This window comes from Bos indicus x Bos taurus, chromosome 21 (assembly GCF_003369695.1).
Source record: "Bos indicus x Bos taurus breed Angus x Brahman F1 hybrid chromosome 21, Bos_hybrid_MaternalHap_v2.0, whole genome shotgun sequence".
Lineage (NCBI taxonomy): Eukaryota > Metazoa > Chordata > Mammalia > Artiodactyla > Bovidae > Bos > Bos indicus x Bos taurus.
This window is the reverse complement of record NC_040096.1, coordinates 30,456,287-30,475,008: the sequence shown is the minus strand read 5'-3', so window position 1 is coordinate 30,475,008 and position 18,722 is coordinate 30,456,287. Positions and strand designations below refer to the sequence as shown.

At 44.3% G+C, this 18,722-nt stretch overlaps 1 protein-coding gene across 2 annotated transcripts in view; it reads left to right on the top strand.

Annotated features, from left to right (window-relative positions):
* The window catches only part of TBC1D2B (TBC1 domain family member 2B), a 90,109-nt gene that overhangs the window by 40,088 nt on the left and 31,299 nt on the right, over window positions 1-18,722 (top strand). For both annotated transcript variants that reach the window (XM_027521828.1, XM_027521827.1), the window contains exon 4: window positions 17,731-17,894. In XM_027521828.1, coding sequence (XP_027377629.1) covers window positions 17,731-17,894 — 164 coding nt within the window. The remainder of the gene's footprint in view (window positions 1-17,730; window positions 17,895-18,722) is intronic.

Genomic DNA, 18,722 nt, shown 5'->3' with positions numbered 1-18,722 from the left:
AAAAATTTTTTTTTTGCCTGAGAAAGTCTTTTTAAAAAATTCTTCTTCACTTTTGAAGGATAATTTCACACTTTACAGAGTTCTCGATTGGTGGGATAATTTTTTTTCTCCCGACACTTTAAATATTTCAGTCTGTTTTTATTTGCAGAGTTTCTGAGGAGAGGTCACATGTAATTGTCTTTGTTCTTCTATAGGTGAGGAAGTTCTTTTCCTTTGCTTCTTCCAGAGTTTTTTATCTTTGATTTTCTGTAATTTGAAAATGGTGTGCCATGCCCTGGGCTTTTTGGCATTTATCGTGCCAAGTACTTCTTCTTTTCCCCTCTCTTTCTTCTGCTTCTGGATGCCCATTGTGTGTGTGTTATACCCTTTGTGGTTGCCCCATGGGTGCTCTCTTCCTTTTTCTTTTTTTTCCCAGCCTTTGTTCTCTTTGCCTTTTAGTTTTGGGGGATTCTATCGGGATATCTGTATACTCAGTTTAACTGTGTCCGGTTTATTCATAAGCCCATCAAAGACATTCTTCGTTTTTTTGCAGTGTTTTTGCCTCTAGAATTTATTTTTTGTTCTTTTTTTAGAATCTCTATCTTGGCTTACGCTGTCTGTTCTTTTTCATTGGTTTTGAGTCTTGGCTGTGGTGGGTCTTCGTTGCTGTGTGCGGGCTTTATGTAGTTGTGGTGAGCGGGTGCTGTTTGTTGTGGTCCTCGGGCTCCTCATTTCAGTGGCTTCTCTTGTTGCAGAGCATAGGCTGTAGGGTGTGCAGGCTTCAGTAGCCGTGGCACTCGGGCATAGTACTGTGGCTTCCATGCTCAGTAGTTGTGGGGCATGGGCTTAGTTGCCCCGTGGCATGTGGGAATCTTCCCAGATCAGGGATCACACTGGTGTCCCTGCGTGGCAAGTCAGATTCTTATCCACTGGACCACTAGGGAAGCCCTGGCTGGCTGTTCTTGCATGCTGTCTTATCCATCAGAGCCCTGAGCATATTAATTATAGTTGTAAATCCCCAGTCTGATACTCCAGCGTCCCAGCTATGTCTGGTTCTGATGCTTGTTTATCTCTTCAAACTGTGGAGTTTTTTTGCCTTTCGATATGCTTTGCAGTTTTGCCTTGTAGCTGAACATAGTGTTCTGGGTTGAAGGAACTGCTGTAAATAGGCGTTTAGTAATATGGTGATGAGGTGTGGGAGGTGAGGAAGTGTTGTATAGTCCTGTGATTAGGGCTCAGGCTCTTAGTGAGCCTGTGCCTCTGCAGTGTGAACTTCACAAGCGTTTCTCAGTATTTTTATTCCCCCTTAGATGGGGCAGGATGGCTAGAATGGGCTAGAGTTGGGTATTTCCCTTCCCACAGGTCATTTGGGCTCCAGTAATACCCAGGTTAGGCTCTGGTTAATAGTTTTCCTGGAAGGCAGGCCTTGTTAAGAGCAGAGAGCTCTGGAATATTTAAAAATTATTCCTTTTCCCCTCTCCCTGCCAGAAATCAGAGGGGATTTTTCTCTGCTATTCACTGTGGGAACGTTGTTTAGCCCTGGAGGTAAGTCTCACAATACCGTGAGCTCCCTTGTGACTGGGTCCCCTGGAGTTTTTAACTCACAGAGGTGTCTGTACTGAGCCTCCAGCAAGCCAGCAGTTACAGTGAGTTTTCCTCCCCTGGCACTGGTTCCCTAGTTGAGTTTCTGCTCCAGTAAGCTGTGACTCCCTGTATCGGCCTGTCTCTCCAGTATTGGGGGTAGCGGCATGCCCTGTGTCCTCCCCTCACTTATGGATCCAAGAAGTGGCTTGTTCCTTCAGTCACTGTTTCCCCAAGTTCTCACTCCTTGAACTGCTATTTTCTGGCCATTCTGTGCTTTGCTCTTCACCCAGGACCATCACTCAGGGTGTGTCCTTCTGCCTGGTGTGCCCCATCTCCTCTGATTCAGTCCCTCGCCAGCCAGCACTGAGGGGAAGGTGGGAGGGAGGAGGCAAGGCGGGGCTCTCTGCCTGGATGCCTGCAGCTAGAGCAGCACTGCTCTCACTGACCTCAACCTGTTGGACCAAAGAAAGGGTTCTACTTTCCTAAAAAGGTTAGAAAGTCGCCAAGAGATGACCCCTTTATTTTACATGTTAAAAAGTTGGCACTTAAGAGAGGTAAAGAAACCTCAGAAAAGTGTCTCAGGGGCTCTGAGGAGCTCGGTTCTTTACGTCTCAGGACAGAAAGAATTCATTGAGAGGCAAAGTGATAGAGAAGAAGTGATTTATTGGAACAGGATGCTCATGAGATTTACACGCAGGCAGGCAAGAGGGTGCCACCCCAAGAACTTAGTGGGCTGCAGTTGTATAATCAGAGAAAAAGAGGGGAGGGGAATAAGACCACCTTCTTCCTCATTCTTTGAGTCTTTAACTCTCCCAACATGTTGGGTGGGGGAGTTTTTGGCCCTGGATGGCCCATCCAGGACTGTCATGGTGCTATGGAAAAATGATTTCAAATCTCAGTTTAATGAGGGTCTTTCACTTTGAAATGTCACCTTACCCAAATTATTGTTTTTTATGTGTGCAGAGAGCATGTTTAGGGGTCATTAGCTTACTGACAACCCACTCCAGTGTTCTTGCCTGGAGAATCCCAGGGACGGGAGAAACCTGGTGGGCTGCCGTCTAAGGGGTCTCACAGAGTCGGACACGACTGAAGCGACTTAGCAGCAGCAGCAGCAGCTTACTGACATCACTGGGTAGGATGTGGGTCTCATTCCACCATAGACATATTGTTTGCGGTGTGTCTTACGCTTCTGTTCCATGGTTTTGTTGCTAGGCAGACCTGTTTTCTTGAGTGATCATTAACTTACAGGAATCTCCCATACTTTTTTCTTTAATTACTGTCCCTTATTGGAATTAACTATTCAATCACCTACTGTTTCCCTTTTCTCTGTCCCTGTCAGTAAGGTGACTTGCTCAAGACACATAGCAAGTGTGTGGAAGATCTGAAAGGCACCGTGGTGCCTTGATTGGAGCCCAGTGTTCCTTCCACCTCTTGTTGTAAGAACATAGTTAGGAAATGATTGATGTGCCAGATTTTCATGCCTGACTAGTTCCATCTGCCCTCAAAGTTAGATAATGGAATGGGGAGACAGACTCGTAACACTGGGGGCTTTCTGATTACGGAGTGTGTTTCCCCTAAGCAAGTGAGCACGTGTCACCTTTGCCTTAACAACGACAGTTCACATTCAGGATTGAAGGTCACACTAGGAGTTATCTTCTATCAGCTGTGCCTTCCCACCATAGCCCAGTGATTAAGAACCAGGCAGCCAAGTTCAGTTCCCAGCTCTATGACTTGAAGCTGCATAACTTGGGCAGATTACTTAACGTTCATTTGTAAGATGGGGGTAATAATCACACTTACTCTGGGAGATCAGCATGATAGTGGTGGTAATTTAATGCATATAAACTACTTTGAGCAGCACCTGACCCTCACTAAGTACTGGATGAGGGTTAGTTGCTGCCTTTGTTGGGGGGACACAGCCCATGGCAAAGCCATTCTCCATGGTGGTCCAGGGGGCCACTTTCTGTAAAAACCCTGATGTTTGTTGATTGGCATATGGATCTTAGGTGTTTATGGTTTTTGTTTTCTTTTTTTGTTTGCAGCATGCTTAAAAAAGGTTTAAATATCCAGTAAAATGCTTTAGATGCACAGAGATTTTTTTGTTTGTTTTTTTGAGAGGTTTTAATGACCATAGAAATATTAAAACAAATTTCTGTATTATAAACTAATGGCTTAAAAATTACATATATTTTATATAAATTTAAATGGTATTTTAGAGTGTCATCAGGGCTTAAGGGATAATTGAATGCTTGTCTGCTGTGTTTTTATTCTGTTTATCAATACAGTTGAAACTCTCCTAACCAGCTTCCACCAGCTGCCCTGTTTACCTGGTATTTTAAATTGTCTCTATAGAGCCGTGGTCCTCAATGACTGCAGGAGATTAAGGGCTACTGCAGGGCACTCTGTGCCCCTACTCCCACCAGCCAGCTGCAAACTTACCAAGAGCTGGCTGACTTTGTTCCTAACTAGTTAATGCTAACTAGTTGTACATGTTACTGTAATTATATAATTGAGTGAAATACTTAGTAAACCCATAACATGTTAAAATCAGTTGCTTTTTCTGTGAAAAAGCAAGTTAAATGCTTGGGGGAAATTTGATAAAGGTGAGTCACTAAAAAATAGCCAGGATGTGGGTGACACAGTTGTGAAAGATAGGAGAAAAAAAATTGTTCAAAACCTATAAAGATTCTATGCTTAGATTGTTTTTCAACTTTAAGTCCCTAAACTACTTTTTAAAAAGAAGCAGAACAAATTTAGAAAAGTCAGATAATGTCTTATGGGTGTGATTTATCCAGGAAAGATACCAGGGAGCCATGGTCAGTAGCCCCAGACTCAGGAGGAAGCCTTGGCCGGCCTCCCTTAGGGGGCTGGCACGCCAGTGCACGCTTCTGTGTGCCTTCACCGGTCCATGTGTCTAAGTTACTGGTAAATGGTTTCCTGCTTTAACCAGGGTTTTCATTAATCTACTAACAGTCCAGATCACTTCAGGTAGAAGAATTGGCTCTTGTGTGTAGTTCTAGCTGATCCTTGTGTGAGTGTGCATGCTCGGCGGTGGGAGTGTGACTGTGTGCCCTGGAGCTGTGCAGAATTCGAGTGAGGTGGGTATGCGTGGGAGGTGCTTGGGCTGCAGCCATGCTACAGGTTATGTGATGACGGTGAGCACGGCCCTGTGGTTCTGTGGGTCTGGACTGGGTGTCCATCCAGGAGCTCAGCCGTGCCTGACACACGAGTGAGTGGCAGGAGTCGGGTCTTGCTGCGGCTCGTGCTCTTTGTAATCAGCCTGGGTTTTGGAATCACAGCTCTGCTACTCATTAGCTGTGTGATGTTGAGCCAGTTTTTTAAGTTCTCTGAGTCTTATATTCTCCATTAGTAAATTGGCGTGTGTGTGTTTGTGTGTGTGTGTGAATACCCTTCCCTATTGGTTGGGTGTGAAGGTGAAGGTTATTAGTAAGAACTGCCTGGCTGAGTGTCTGACTCAGTGTAAGTGCTCAGTGGAGAGTGCTTACCTGATCCAGTGCTGCTGGTATTGCTGCCACTGTCGTTACCCTGCCCCCGCTGAGCCAGTAAGTGATGTGGGTCTTTATTATCCATCAGTGGAGAGGGTGTCTATCTGGAGGATGGGTGTGGAGACTGGGTTGGCTAAGAAAGCGTCCTTATCCCTCCAGTCTTGCCTCTGATGGGTCTTCAGCTGGCCCTGCCGCTAGCCCTGCTCTGACCCTTTGTTTTTTGCTCCCCTCTTGAGCCCTCAGGCCAGGTAGATACAGTTGTTCCCGTGAATGGCTGGTGCTCTCAGGAGACTGTTCTGGTTTGGTTAGCTAGGACCATGGCTGGTGGCTCACCCTGTCTGTAGCAGAGGGCCTAAAGCAAGGGGATGATTGGTGAATTTGGGGAAGTCATTCATGCCCAGTAGCTGTAACGTGGTATTCATCTGTGGTTTTCCCTATAAAGCTGAGCTATGTTTATACCAAGAAAGAATTTAGTCACCATACTGCTGCCCCACACTGATGATTTAAAGCCTGGCCTCCCAGAGAGGCGAGTGTGGAGGAGGGTGGCCAACTCCTTGGCCGGTGGAATTTCAGTGATTGCACAAGCTGGTCGGGCTGTCTGCGCCCTGCTGCATCAGCGCCCAGTCCTTGCTGACATCTCCTGGGAGTGGGGTTCACGCTCAGCACCTCTGTCCCAGCTGTCCTCGCCACCTCCACTGGCCACGCACTTCCAGGAACCCACACGTCAGAAGGGGCACGGTTGTGTGACACCACTCTGAAAATCGCTGCAATTGTGAGAGGAGCCATGGCTGTGGCATATAACCCTGGCTGGGATGTGTGGTCATCCTCCTTGACATGGGAAACAGAGAACTTAGGTGCCTTATTCAGGGCCACCAAGGGAGGACAAGATTGGCCCACGTCTGCCATGGTATTTAGAATTGGGGGCTGGGAAGGGGAAGCTGCCAGCTCCTGTTACCCTCTGCAGGGCCTGGGCCCACCTGTGGCAGGAACCCTACTCTCAGTGATCTCAGTCAGTTCTCACCACTAGTTCAAGGTTTGCAGGAAGAGTCTCCTCGCCTTAGGCTGCAGGCCATACTGCTGAACGTGGCCTCGAGGGCCATAGGGCTCATCTCCCCCTTCCGCCTCCTCCCCGCCCGCCCCCACCCCTCCCCACCTGCTTGGCCTCTTTCAGTTCTGGAAACACGCTGTCTTCCCTACAGGCCCTGCCTCAGGCTGACTTTTTGCTGGGAGGACTCCCTCCTCCTAGTGACTCCTGGTCACCCTTCATAGGAGCCTCGTTCTACTCACCCCTGTGCTTCTTGTTCACAGCCTTACTTCCACTTATAATTATTCTGTTTCTCTGCGTTCTTGTCTGTGGCCACCTCCCAGGTGGGGGCTGGGAGCTCCAGGGGCAGGGACCCGTCTGTCCTGGCGTGTGTATCCCCAGCTCTGCACACGGGCCCTTGTGTGTGTCAGGTGTCTGCAGCCTGCTGGAGGAAGGAATGATGAGTAAGTGAAAGGCTCAGTACCCTTCCCGGCCCAGAAACAGCCTCTGTTCCTGCTCCTCAGGGTTTTTCTGCCCTCAGCCCCGAACACATGTGTGGGTGGCACATACCCTCCTGCTGGGCACTGCAGTTCCTCGGGTGCTGTATTTTCTATTTGGCCTCCTGGGAAGGGCTTTCTCTCTAAGGAAGCGTTATTTACCTTTTTGATTGGGAATCCACAGCAAATAATATCTATTCATACATAACTGCATAGTGTTTGTAAGCACACAAAACAGACATTTCATAAAATTTTAACTATTACATCTAGTAAGGCTAAGGTTTTTTCTTCCAGTGTATTAAAACAGTTCTCATCATGACCCTCAAAATTGATTTTATGGCTCTTTAATTCAGTCTCCTGACCTGCTAATGGGTTGCCACCCACAGTTTGAGAAACACCGCTCTGAAGGCTGCCCCTGGCTGGGTACCCCCACTCTCCAGTCATCTTTGTGTTTTCTTCTCCCCTCTTCCTGTGTGGCATGCATGCTCCCTTGGATAAGAGGTGGTCCCTCCCTGCCTTTGAGGTACTTACAGTCCTCCGGGGAGACAGACAGCAGGTAAGGAGTCCTGTCACAAAGCACTGGAGGCTGCAGTTGAAGGCTGAACCTGGCATGTCCTCCTAGCATGAACCTCCCTAGGGGCACTGAGTGGGTGGCGGGGGAGATGTTTGGGAGGGCAAGGATGTGCCGTGGAGGATGAGTTTTAACTTGGGACTTGAAGTGTCAGGTGGGACCTGCCAAAGGAAAGAGCAAGTGCAGAGACACCTTTGCAAAGGTGTGGAAGGTAGAGCAGGGTCTCATGAGTTCACCAGTTCATGCGCTGGGAGCGGAGGGTGCTGAGCGGAGGTGATGACTGAAGAGTTGCTGAAGAGGCCAGGAGGCCCAGGGTGAAGTGATGGGGTAGTGTCTGTCCTATGGGCAGCAGGGAGCCAGTAGAGCTGTACCTGCCTGGAAATTCTACGATGAGATTATTTTCACTTTGATTCTTTTTTTTTTTGGAGGCAGTGCACATTTTTTCCCCCCATCAGTTCAGTTCAGTCGCTCAGTCGTGTCCGACTCTTTGCAACCCCATGGATTGCAGCACTCCAGGCCTCCCTGTCCATCACCAACCCTGGAGCTCACTCAAACTCGTGTCCATCGAGTCGGTGATGCCATCCAGCCATCTCATCCTCTGTCGTCCCCTTCTCCTTCTGCCTTCAGTCTTTCCCATATGAAAGCCCAGTTTATATATTTTTCTTTTTTCCTCACTTTATGTATTGTATTCAGGTTTAACTATACCTTACGGCATTTCAGGTGCACAGCATGGTGATTCAGCTACACAGAAACACGTATATTACTTTTGAAATTATTTTCCATTATAGGTTATTATGAGATATTGACTGTAGTTCCCTGTGCTATACAGTGAACTGTTGCATATCAATTTACTTTTATTAGAAATCTAGCATTCTGTTCATACTAAGTCAAATGTGGAATCAAAATGTCTTAAATTTTTTAGTTAGGCAAAAATCCGTTAAGTTCTGTAGGGTATATATTATGCATATTATATATATATGTATACAAAAGCTTTTCTACTGCGCTTGGTAAAGGCTTGAGAAAGAACATAAAAAAAAAAAAAAAGGAAGAGATGGGGAAATTGGAAAACAAACTAAGTGAAATGGGAGCACTGAATATGAAATAGAAAAAGTGAAACAAACTAGATAAAAGTAAAAGATCATCATATAGTCCAGTTGTTTTTAAACATGAGGCAGTGCACATTTTATTAAATGTTTGTTCTGGTGACTTTAGAATTGGTGAACTCATTATCCATATTAAATATATAGGATGATTTGGAGAGGGCCTTTCTGATGACACTTCTTTCCCAAGTCATTATATCAACAGTAAATATATTTTAACTTTAGACATGATGGTCCAAACTTCAATGCCTGTTGAAATATGGACTGTAACAAAAAGTAGTCTTGCAAAGCCTATGATTCTAAGAGCGATAGCTTGTTGGAGACCAGCTGTATTTGTTTGCTCTGGCTGCTGTTAACAATTACCATAAACTCGGTGGGTTATAACAACATGAATTCATTCTCTTAGAGTTCTGGAGACCAGAGGTCCAAATCAGTCTCACTGGGCTAAAGTCAAGGTGTCAGTGGGCTGGTTCCTTCTGGAGGCTCCAGGAGAGAACACTTCGCTGGCCTCTGCCAACTCCTGGAAGCTGCCAGCATTCCTCGGCCCATGGCCACATTGCTCTACTCTTCCTCCCTGGTCCCTTACCCAGCCCCTTTTTTTATAGTGGTATTTTCCTGTGCCTCCCTCTTATAAGGACACTTATGATAACATTCAGGGCTGTCTCAGATCATCCAGTGTAAACTCATCTCAAGATCTCAGTCATGTCTGCAAGTCCCTTTTGGTTATTTCTGCTTTTTTTTTTTTAAAAAAAAATCAGATCAGATCAGTCGCTCAGTCGTGTCTGACTCTTTGCGACCCCATGAATCGTAGCACGCCAGGCCTCCCTGTCCATCACCAACTCACGGAGTTCACTCAGACTCAGCGTCCATCAAGTCAGTGATGCCATCCAGCCATCTCATCCTCTGTCGTCCCTTTCTCCTCCTGCCCCCAATCCCTCCCAGCATCAGAGTCTTTTCCAATGAGTCAACTCTTCACATGAGCTGGCCAAAGTACTGGAGTTTCAGCTTTAGCATCATTCCTTCCAAAGAAATCCCAGGGCTGATCTCCTTCAGAATGGACTGGTTGGATCTCCTTGCAGTCCAAGGGACTCTCAAGAGTCTTCTCCAACACCACCGTTCAAAAGCATCAATTCTTTGGTGCTCAACCTTCTTCACAGTCCAACTCTCACATCCATACATGACCACTGGAAAAACCATAGCCTTGACTAGATGAACCTTGTTGGCAAAGTAATGTCTCTGCTTTTGAATATGCTATCTAGGTTGGTCATAACTTTTCTTCCAAGGAGTAAGCGTCTTTTAATTTCATGGCTGCAGTCACCATCTGCAGTGATTTTCGAGCCCAGAAAAATAAAGTCTGACACTGTTTCCCCATCTATTTCCCATGAAGTGATGGGACCAGATGCCATGATCTTCGTTTTCTGAATGTTGAGCTTTAAGCCAACTTTTTCACTCTCCACTTTCACTTTCATCAAGAGGCTTTTGAGTTCCTCTTCACTTTCTGCCATAAGGGTGGTATCATCTGCATATCTGAGGTTATTGATATTTCTCCTGGCAATCTTGATTCCAGCTTGTGTTTCTTCCAGTCCAGCGTTTCTCATGATGTACTCTGCATATAAGTTAAATACACAGGGTGACAATGTACAGCCTTGATGTACTCCTTTTCCCAAATAAATCATTTCAAATAACATTGTCCTGGTGTCCTTGTACATATGTCTCCATATCCTTGTGAGAATCTCTCTGAATAATTGATGTGTACAAGAGGAGACACTGCAGCATTGGAAAGCTGTTGCCGGTCAGAGCCCCTCCACCCCTACTTTTTCCTTCTCTTGATGGGGCTCGTAGTCAGGAGGGATAGAGCCGATTGGGCACTCCGGAGGTAGCCTGCCCTCCTTTTGCAGCTGTCTTCCTGCCATAGACAAGGTGATGATAGAGCCCCAAGCTTGGTTGTGCAGGGTGTTTGTGGAGTTTTGAGCTCTTGAAGGATTTGATGCTGTATTTTTCCAGCCATTCTGTCAGCCTATAAAATTCTAGCTGATTATCAGAGTCAAAATGAATATTGAAATTATTACGTTTTAGATAAACCTTTTAAACTGTATGTAGAAAAATCGAATTAAAATATGTGAACCTAGAAATAGAGGTTTCCTTATTAATTATATAGTTGCTGCTGTTTGGGTTTTTTGTTTTTTAACTTTCATTGGAGTTCAGTTGATTTGCAGTGTTGTTGCTGGTGTTCGTCTGTAAAAGTTCAGCCTGCACACTGCAGCCATCAAGGTGACATTTGGCTGCCCGGTGGTCCCTGACTTTACCTTTCAGATCAGAGTAGCTGAGTGTTTAGTGAATGAAACAGCAGGCACCTAGTACGGTGCCTGGAAGGACGCAGAAGTTCTGCTCAGAGGTGAACAAGCGCTGAACGAGAATGGCCCCGAGCATCGGCCAGCAGAACCCTGTTAGACTGGTTGTGAACTCGCAAGAGTGCGCTGGCAGGACACTGTGCAGAGGCCTCTGCTGACTGGAGAGGACACAGTGGCTTGAGGAGCGTGTACTCTACTGACCCCCATGTGGCACGGTCACAGAATTGGCTTTCACCGCGTAAGATCAAAAAGCAGCAATTAGTGTTTCAGCTTAAAGAGGCTTTCGTTTTGAGCCTGATCTCATTTCTTCATCACATAAGGCTTGGCAGATGGTACCTCCCCCAACCAAGGCTCAGTCCCTTGGCCGCAGGTGAGAGCATGGTGTTTGCACATGTGGGCCCCGAGACAGGGTAGGAATGACAAGGCCAAGCTGAGGAAGTCCTAAGTCATGTAAATCACTCTTCTCTCTCCCCAGACAAGTTCAGTTCTTTCCTGCTCTCTAAGTCCTTCTTCTGTATCCCTTTAAGGACCAGAGCTGAGTAGCATAGTTCTAAGGCTCAGGCAAATGGCAAGAAGAACTTAACTCCTCAAATAGATGATGATGGAAGTAACATGTGGCATGTGAGTGAAAGCTGCTGTGAGACCTTGGCTCTAGCAAGGCCAGGGAAACTTTATAGTGTAGAGGGTCCAGGGGCGCCTCTACTCAGCAGTTGTATCAAAGAAATGAGAAAAATTATACGCAGCTTTTGTTAGAGTTTCTCCTTCTTCTGAGCAACTATTTTGAAATAGCTTTCTCCCCAATGGTATAATTTTTATAAAATCGGACTTTACCACAACATTGCATATTGGGTTATAGTGGGGAATTTCTTGGGGAATTCCTCTATGCAGTTGTCTGTGAATTTCAGTAGAGTGAGGGAAACATAAGTGTATTAAGTAATTTCTCTACATTGTTCTAAATTCTTAAAGTGCTTTGATGAAATTCAGACAAGGCAAAAAAATCATGCTTTCAGAAATGTAAAACATTGAAAAAATGACTGTTTTACATGAGAATATCATCTGATTCACACTAGAGATGGAGCTACATCCCCCCCTTACTTTTAATCTGCCTCAGAAAACTCTGAATGATGCACATTTCTTCCTCTTCTTTATTTTAATAACCTTACTGAAGTATAATTTACCTATGTTAGGTGTACAGGCTGATGGAATTTAGAAATTACACATAGTCATGTAAACACGTCTATAATCAAAATATAGAGCATTTCCACAACCCTATAAAGTTCTCTCATGCCCCTTTGTATGAAATTTTTAAGGATTTTTTGTATATGGAGTCATGCTATGTGTAGTCTTTTGTATTTGTCTTCTTTCATGAGCATCATCTTTTTTAGACTCATCTATACTGTTGAGTGTTTTTATAGGTCCTTCTTTTTTCATTCCTGAATAGTATGCAGTAAGTATGGATATATCACAGTTTGGTTATGCATTCACCAGTTGATAGACTTTTGGTGTATATCCTGTTTGGGGCTGTTATAAATAATGCTTGCTCTGAGTATTCACATCCAAGTCCTATGTGTAGTTGTTCAGCCACCAAATTATGTCCGACTCTTTGTGACCTCGTGAATTGTAACACCCAAGCTTCCCTGTCCCTCGCCATCTCACAGAGTCTGCCCAAGTTCATGTCCATTGAATCAGTGATGTCATCCAACCATTTCATCCTTTGTTGCCCTCTTCTCCTCCTGACTTCAATCTTTCCCAGCATCAGGGTCTTTTCTAGTGAGTCAGCTCTTTGCATCAGGTGACCAAAGTATTGGAGCTTCAGCTTCATCATCAGTCCTTCCAATGAGTATTCAGGGTTGATTTCCTCTAAGATTGACTGGTTGGATCTCCTTGCTGTCCAAGGGACTCAAGAGTCTTCTCCAGCACCACAGTTTGAAAGCATCAATTCTTTGGCACTCTGCCTTCTTAATGGTCCAGCTCTCACATGCATACATGACTGTGGGAAAGACCACAGCCTTGACTATATGAACCTTGGTCAGCAAAGTGGTATCTTGGCTTTTTAACACACTGTCTAGGTTTGTCATAGCTCTCCTACCAAGAAGCGATCATCTTCTGATTTCATGGCTGCAGTTATACATCCATGTGTAGGCGTATTTTCATTTCTTTTGGGTAAATATGGGGAATCGGGATTGTGGAGCTCTTTAGCTGAGTGTGTATTCAGCTTGTGAAGATGCTGCCCTGCTGTCCTCCCGTGGCTGCCCTGTCTGTGCTCCCATTAGCAGCCCTGCTGTCCTCCCGTGGCTGCACTGTCCATGCTCCCATTAGCAGCCCTGCTGTCCTTCCGTGGCCGCACCGTCCGTGCTCTCATTAGCAGCCCTGCTGTCCTCCCGTGGCCGCACTGTCCGTGCTCCCATTAGCAGCCCTGCTGTCCTTCCGTGGCCGCACCGCCCGTGCTCTCATTAGCAGCCCTGCTGTCCTCCCGTGGCCGCACCGTCCGTGCTCCCATTAGCAGCCCTGCCGTCCTCCTGTGGCCGCACCGTCCGTGCTCCCATTAGCAGCACATGGCCTTTGCAGTGGTTGCACATCCCTCCCAACACTTGGCATCACCAGTGTTTTTAACTTAGCCATTGTGGTGGGTGTGGTTCGCTTCAGTTTTAAGTTGCATTTCCCTATTGATTAATAATGTTGAGAATCTTTTCCTGCGCTTGTTGGCCATCTGTGTATCTTTGGAGAAATGACTGTTCAGGTCCTTCATCCAGTTTTTAATTGAGTTGTTTGTTCTTTTATTATTGAGTTGTAAGAGTACTTTGTATTTTCTGAATACAATTCTCTTATCAGATATAGGTTTTGCAAATATTTTTCAAAGAAGAAAATATTTTTAATCTTGATAAAGTTCATTTTGTCATTTTAATCTTTTACACATTGTGTTTTTTGTGTTCTATATAGGAAGTCTTCGCATAACCCAGTGTCACAAATATTTTCTTGCCTCTTTTCTTCTAGAATTTTAGTGGTTTTAATTCTTACTCATTTATATATTTTAAGCTAATTTTTATGTGTTATGTGAGGTAAGGGTTGAAGTTCATTTTTTCCCCATACAAATAACCAATTGTAGTACCACTTTTTGAAAAGACTGTCTTTACTCCATTGAATTTCTTGGCATCCTTGTTGAACATCAGTTGACATTATTACTTGTTTAACATTGTACCATGCGTGTTAACTTTCTTCCTTTCGTCTTTCCTCTGTTTTATTTGGATAGTTTCTGTTCCACTGTCATCACATTCACTAACCTTTCCTTCTGTGGTGTCTCGTCTGCTATGAAGCCCATCAAGTATATTTTCACCATAGACATCATAGAAAATCTCTAGATTTAAAAAAAAATTAAAGTATAATTGATTTATGATGTGTTTCAGGTGTATAGCTACGTGTTTCAGTTATATATTCTCTTTTGAGTTTCTTTTCTATTTTAGGTTATTACAAGATACTGAATATAGTTCTTTGTGCTATACAGTCAGTCCTTGTTGTTTGTTCTATATACAGGAGTGTGTGTGTGTTAATCCCAACTCCTAATTTGTCCCTGCCCACCTCCTTCCCCCTTTGATAACTGTAAGTTTGCTTTCCATGCCTGTGAGTCTGTTTCTGTTTTATAGATAAATTCATTTGTGTTAGTTTCTTCGATTCCACATGTAAGTGATACCATATGTTTGTCTTTCTCTGTCTGACTTACTTCACTCAGTGTGATAATCTGTAAGTCCAGGCCTGTTGCTGCAAGTGACAGTATTTTATTTTTTTTGAGGTTGAGTAATATTCCACTGTGTGTGTGTATGTATGTGTATGTGTTGCTAAGTGGCTTCAGTTGTGTCTGACTGTTTGCAACCCCATGGACTGTAGCCCACCAGGTCCTCTGTCCATGGGATTCTCCAGGCAAGACTACTGGAGCCGGTTGCCATGCTCTCCTGCAGGGGATCTTCCTGACCCAGGGATCAAACCCACATCTCCTGTGGCTCCTGCACTGCAGGTAGATTCTTTACCTCTGAGCCACCGGGGAAGCCCCGTGTATGTGTGTGTGTGGATGTGTGTATGTATATTTACACACCACATCTTCATTATCCATTCATCTATTGAAAGGCATTTAGCAGGTTGCTTCCATGTCTTGGCTATTATTAACAGTGCTGCCGTGAGCACTGGGGTACATGTATCTTTCGAATTCAAGTTTTCATGTTTTCTGGATATATGCCCCGGGATGGGATTGCTGGATCGTATGGTCACTTTATTTGCAGTGTTTGAAGGAGCTTTCATACTGTTTCCCATAGTGGCTGCACCATTTACGTTCCTATAACAGTGAAGGAGGGCTCCTTTTTCTCCATACCCTCTGCAGCATTTGTTACCTAGAGACTTTTTATTCATGGCCATTCTGACTGGTGTGAGGTGATACCTCATTGTGGTTTCGATTTGCATTTCTCTAATAATTAGCAGTGTTGAGCATCTTTCCATGTGCCTGTTGGCCATCTGTATGCCTTCTTTGGAGAAATGTCATATTTAGGTCTTCTGCCCATTTTTCTGTTTGTGTTATTGCTTTTAAAAATACTGAGCTGTATGAACTGTAAGCTGTTTGTATATTTTGGAAATTAATCTCTTGTCGGTTTCATTCTTTGCAAATATTTTCTCCCATTCTGTAAGTTGTCTTTTCATTTTGTGTATGGTTTCCTTTGCTGTGCAAAGCCTTTTAAGTTTAATTATGTTCCATTTGTTTATTTTTGCTTTTGTTACCATTACTCTAGGAAGCAGACCTAAAAAAGCATTGCTGCAATTTATGTCACAGAGTATTCTGCTTATGTTTTCCTCTATCTCTAGAAGTTTTGATTTGAATTTTTTAAACATCTTTCATATCTCTATTTAACTGTTTAGCTTTTCTTCTAGTTTCTCAAACATGGGGAAACAGTTTTAATAACTTTTGAAATTCCTTTCTATTAATTTTATTACTTGTCATTTCTGAGTCTGTTTATTGATTTTTCTCCTGAAAATGAGTTCTATTTTCCTACTTCTTTGCAGGCCTGATAATTTTTTTTATTGAATGTCAGTATTACGAGTTTTACCTGAGTGCTGGATTTTTTGGTGTATGTGTTCCTACGTGCATGTGTCTTTTATTTATTTACTTGGTTTGGCTGTGCGGGCCTTCGTTGCTGCGTGGGCTTTCTCTGGCTGCGGCGACGGGGGCCCCTCTCTAGCTGTGGTGCGCAGGCTCCTCGTGGTGGCCTCTCTTGCTGCAGAGTGCAGGCTCTCGGCCCTCGGGCTCAGTGGTTGTGGCGCACAGGCTTTGTTGCCCCTTGGCATGTGGGATCTTCCCAGACCAGGGATCTCACCCATGTCCCCTGCCTTGGCAGGTGGATTCTTAACCACTGGACCACCAGGGAAGTCCTACATATATTCTTAAGCTTTGTTCTGGAATGTAGCTTAATTATTCAGAAACAGTTTAAAACTTCAGAAGTTCACGTTTAAGCTTTTTAGGTAATATAAGAACAGCCTTTAGCTCAGGGATAACGTCAGTAACCTTTTTCTGAGTACTCAACCTGATGCTGCAGGAGATTCCACTCTGGCTGGTGGGGCTTTACAGTATTCCTGGCTCTGTGTGAGCCTCAGGGATAGTCTCTGCTCCTGTAGCGAGTTCTTTCCCCATTTTCAAGTAACTTTTTTACACACAAGCCTGATACTACTCAGCTGGAGACCTAGGAACCCTCTAACATTTCTGTAGCCCTCTGTACAGCCTTCTCGCCGATACTATGCCCTCTGAACTCCACCTGTCTTGGGAGTCCCATCTCTGTCTTATCAGTTCATGGCAGAGCTACCCCTGCGTCCCCCCTGCCAGCTCTGCGGCCTGCAAGTCTCTAGGCACTACTCTTGGACAGGGGAAGGGCCTGCCTGGTTCGCGTTCCACCGCTCAGGGGCCACTGCCCTGTGCAGCCTGATGTCGTGTCTGAAAATCATTGTTTCCTCTGTTTTGTTCAGTTTGTCAGTTGTTTCAGATGACTATAAATCTAGTTCCTCTTAGTCCATCTTTACTGGAAGTAGAAATCCCAACCTAGTTTTTAGAAGTTTTAATGAAATAATTGTAGCATACAGGCCAGTGTAGATTGTCGTGAGTTGACTACCTGGGTAGCACTACCAAACTGTGTAACATTGTCATATTTCTGCTGCACTTTTAAAAGCACAAATTAAAACATTACAGATACAGTTCAAACCTTCTCTTGTCTCCACGATCTCATTCTTCTCTTGCCTTTTATGGAAGTAACCAGTATTCTGTATTTGATAATTATCATTGTTATGCGGACTTTTAAAGTTTTGCTACATATGTATGTATAATGATGTCTATTCGTAGTATTATCTTGAAGTTAAAAAAATAACATGAAACATGTCGTGCTTCTGTTTTCTTTCTTTTCTCGTTCAGCATTTAAAGAATATTTGTCCATATGCTTCATGTAATCTGAGATAGAATGTACATTCCACACGGACCAGAATATTTGTTCACTAGCAAATCCCAAACACTTAGTGCCTGGCACGTAGTAGGCACTTAATTAGTATTTGTTGAATGAGCAGATTCACTTTGTGATGTATAGTATTTGGCTCTGTGAATGCGCTCCGGTTCATGTGTCCTCTTGTCAGTAGATGTTCGGGTCGTTTGGGTTTTGCTAATACAAGCAGCGCTGCAGTGGGTGTTCCTCCTCGTGTCTCCTTGTGCACATGTTGAAGAACTTCATGCTGAGATGTTGGGCCTTCGGGTCAAAACCTCTTCAATTTATCTGTATGTTGCTGAATTGTTCTCCCTGGTAATAGTTCCAATTTATACGTGCCGCCAGCAGTGTGTGAGAGTTCTCATTTCTCCATATCCTCACCAACATTTGCTATAATCGTATTTTAGTTTTTGCCTATCGTATATATGTGATATTTGTTGTTGCTGTTTTTCAGTCACTAAGTTGTGTCCGACTCTTTGCTATCCCATGGACTGTAGCCTGTTAGGCTTCCCTGTCCTTCAGTATCTCTTGGAGTTTGCTTAAATTCATGCCCATATGTGACATTACATTTTGCTTTGCCATTTTTTAAAAAGTTAAACATTTTGTTTTTCCCCATAGAAATTCAATGTCTTCTTTCCGTCCCGGGAAAGGGCATAATGATAGTCGGAGGAGTGTGTTTTACACCAATGAAGAGTGGGAGCTTCTAGAGCCAAGCCCTAAGGAACTGGAGGAGTCCATGGTGCAGGAAGAAAGGAAGAAGCAGGCCCCTGAAGGCAACAAAGGTATGGACGTGGTCCCTGTTGTCTGCCGCTCTCGCCTCTGCCACCTGCTAATCCCTGATGCCGTGGGAGACCCTTGGTCACAGGTATCGCTGGGAGCATGAGGCCCAATGGGAGGTGTGTTCTCTCTGTGGGAAACAAAATATAAAAGCTTAAAAATGAGATGTCACAAGAAATAAGTAAATGTCCTGTCCTGGGTTCTGAGACTTTTTCAGGAAATGGGAAATCCAGAAGTCATGGTGCTCTTTACGGAAATACTGATTTAAAAAAAAAAAGAAAACTTTCTATTTATAGAGATGTGTTAATGCACACAAAAGTAGAAAATGCAGTATCATATTCCACAGCTTTGGCTTCTTTCTTCTCTGAGCTCCTGCCCCTCCTGGCATCTACCACCAGCTGGGTTATTTTAAAGTAAATTCTAGATATTAATCCACTGCATCTGTAAACATTTTAGTATGTATATCTAAGAGGTGATTCTTTAAAAGAACCATAGCTTCAGCATTAAACCTAAATACAGCTTCAGTAAGTCCTGCTCGTCTTCTTCCCCAGTTGTTCTGTAATTCTTGCAGTTGGCCTGAGCAAATGAGGTGCTAACAGGGCCCCCAGGTGTGTTTAGTCGTGTGTCTTTTTAGGTCTCTTTCAGGCTGAACAGCTCTCTGTTTTCTTTTTGTCTTCCATTTACCTTGCTCTGCTTGTTGAAGAAACAGTCTTCATGCTGAGGAATTGCCCACATTCTGGATTTTGATGATTGTATTTCTGTAAGGTCATGTAACAGGCTCCTCCATCCCTGTATTTGCTCATACGCTGTTTACACTGTACACAATATTTCCT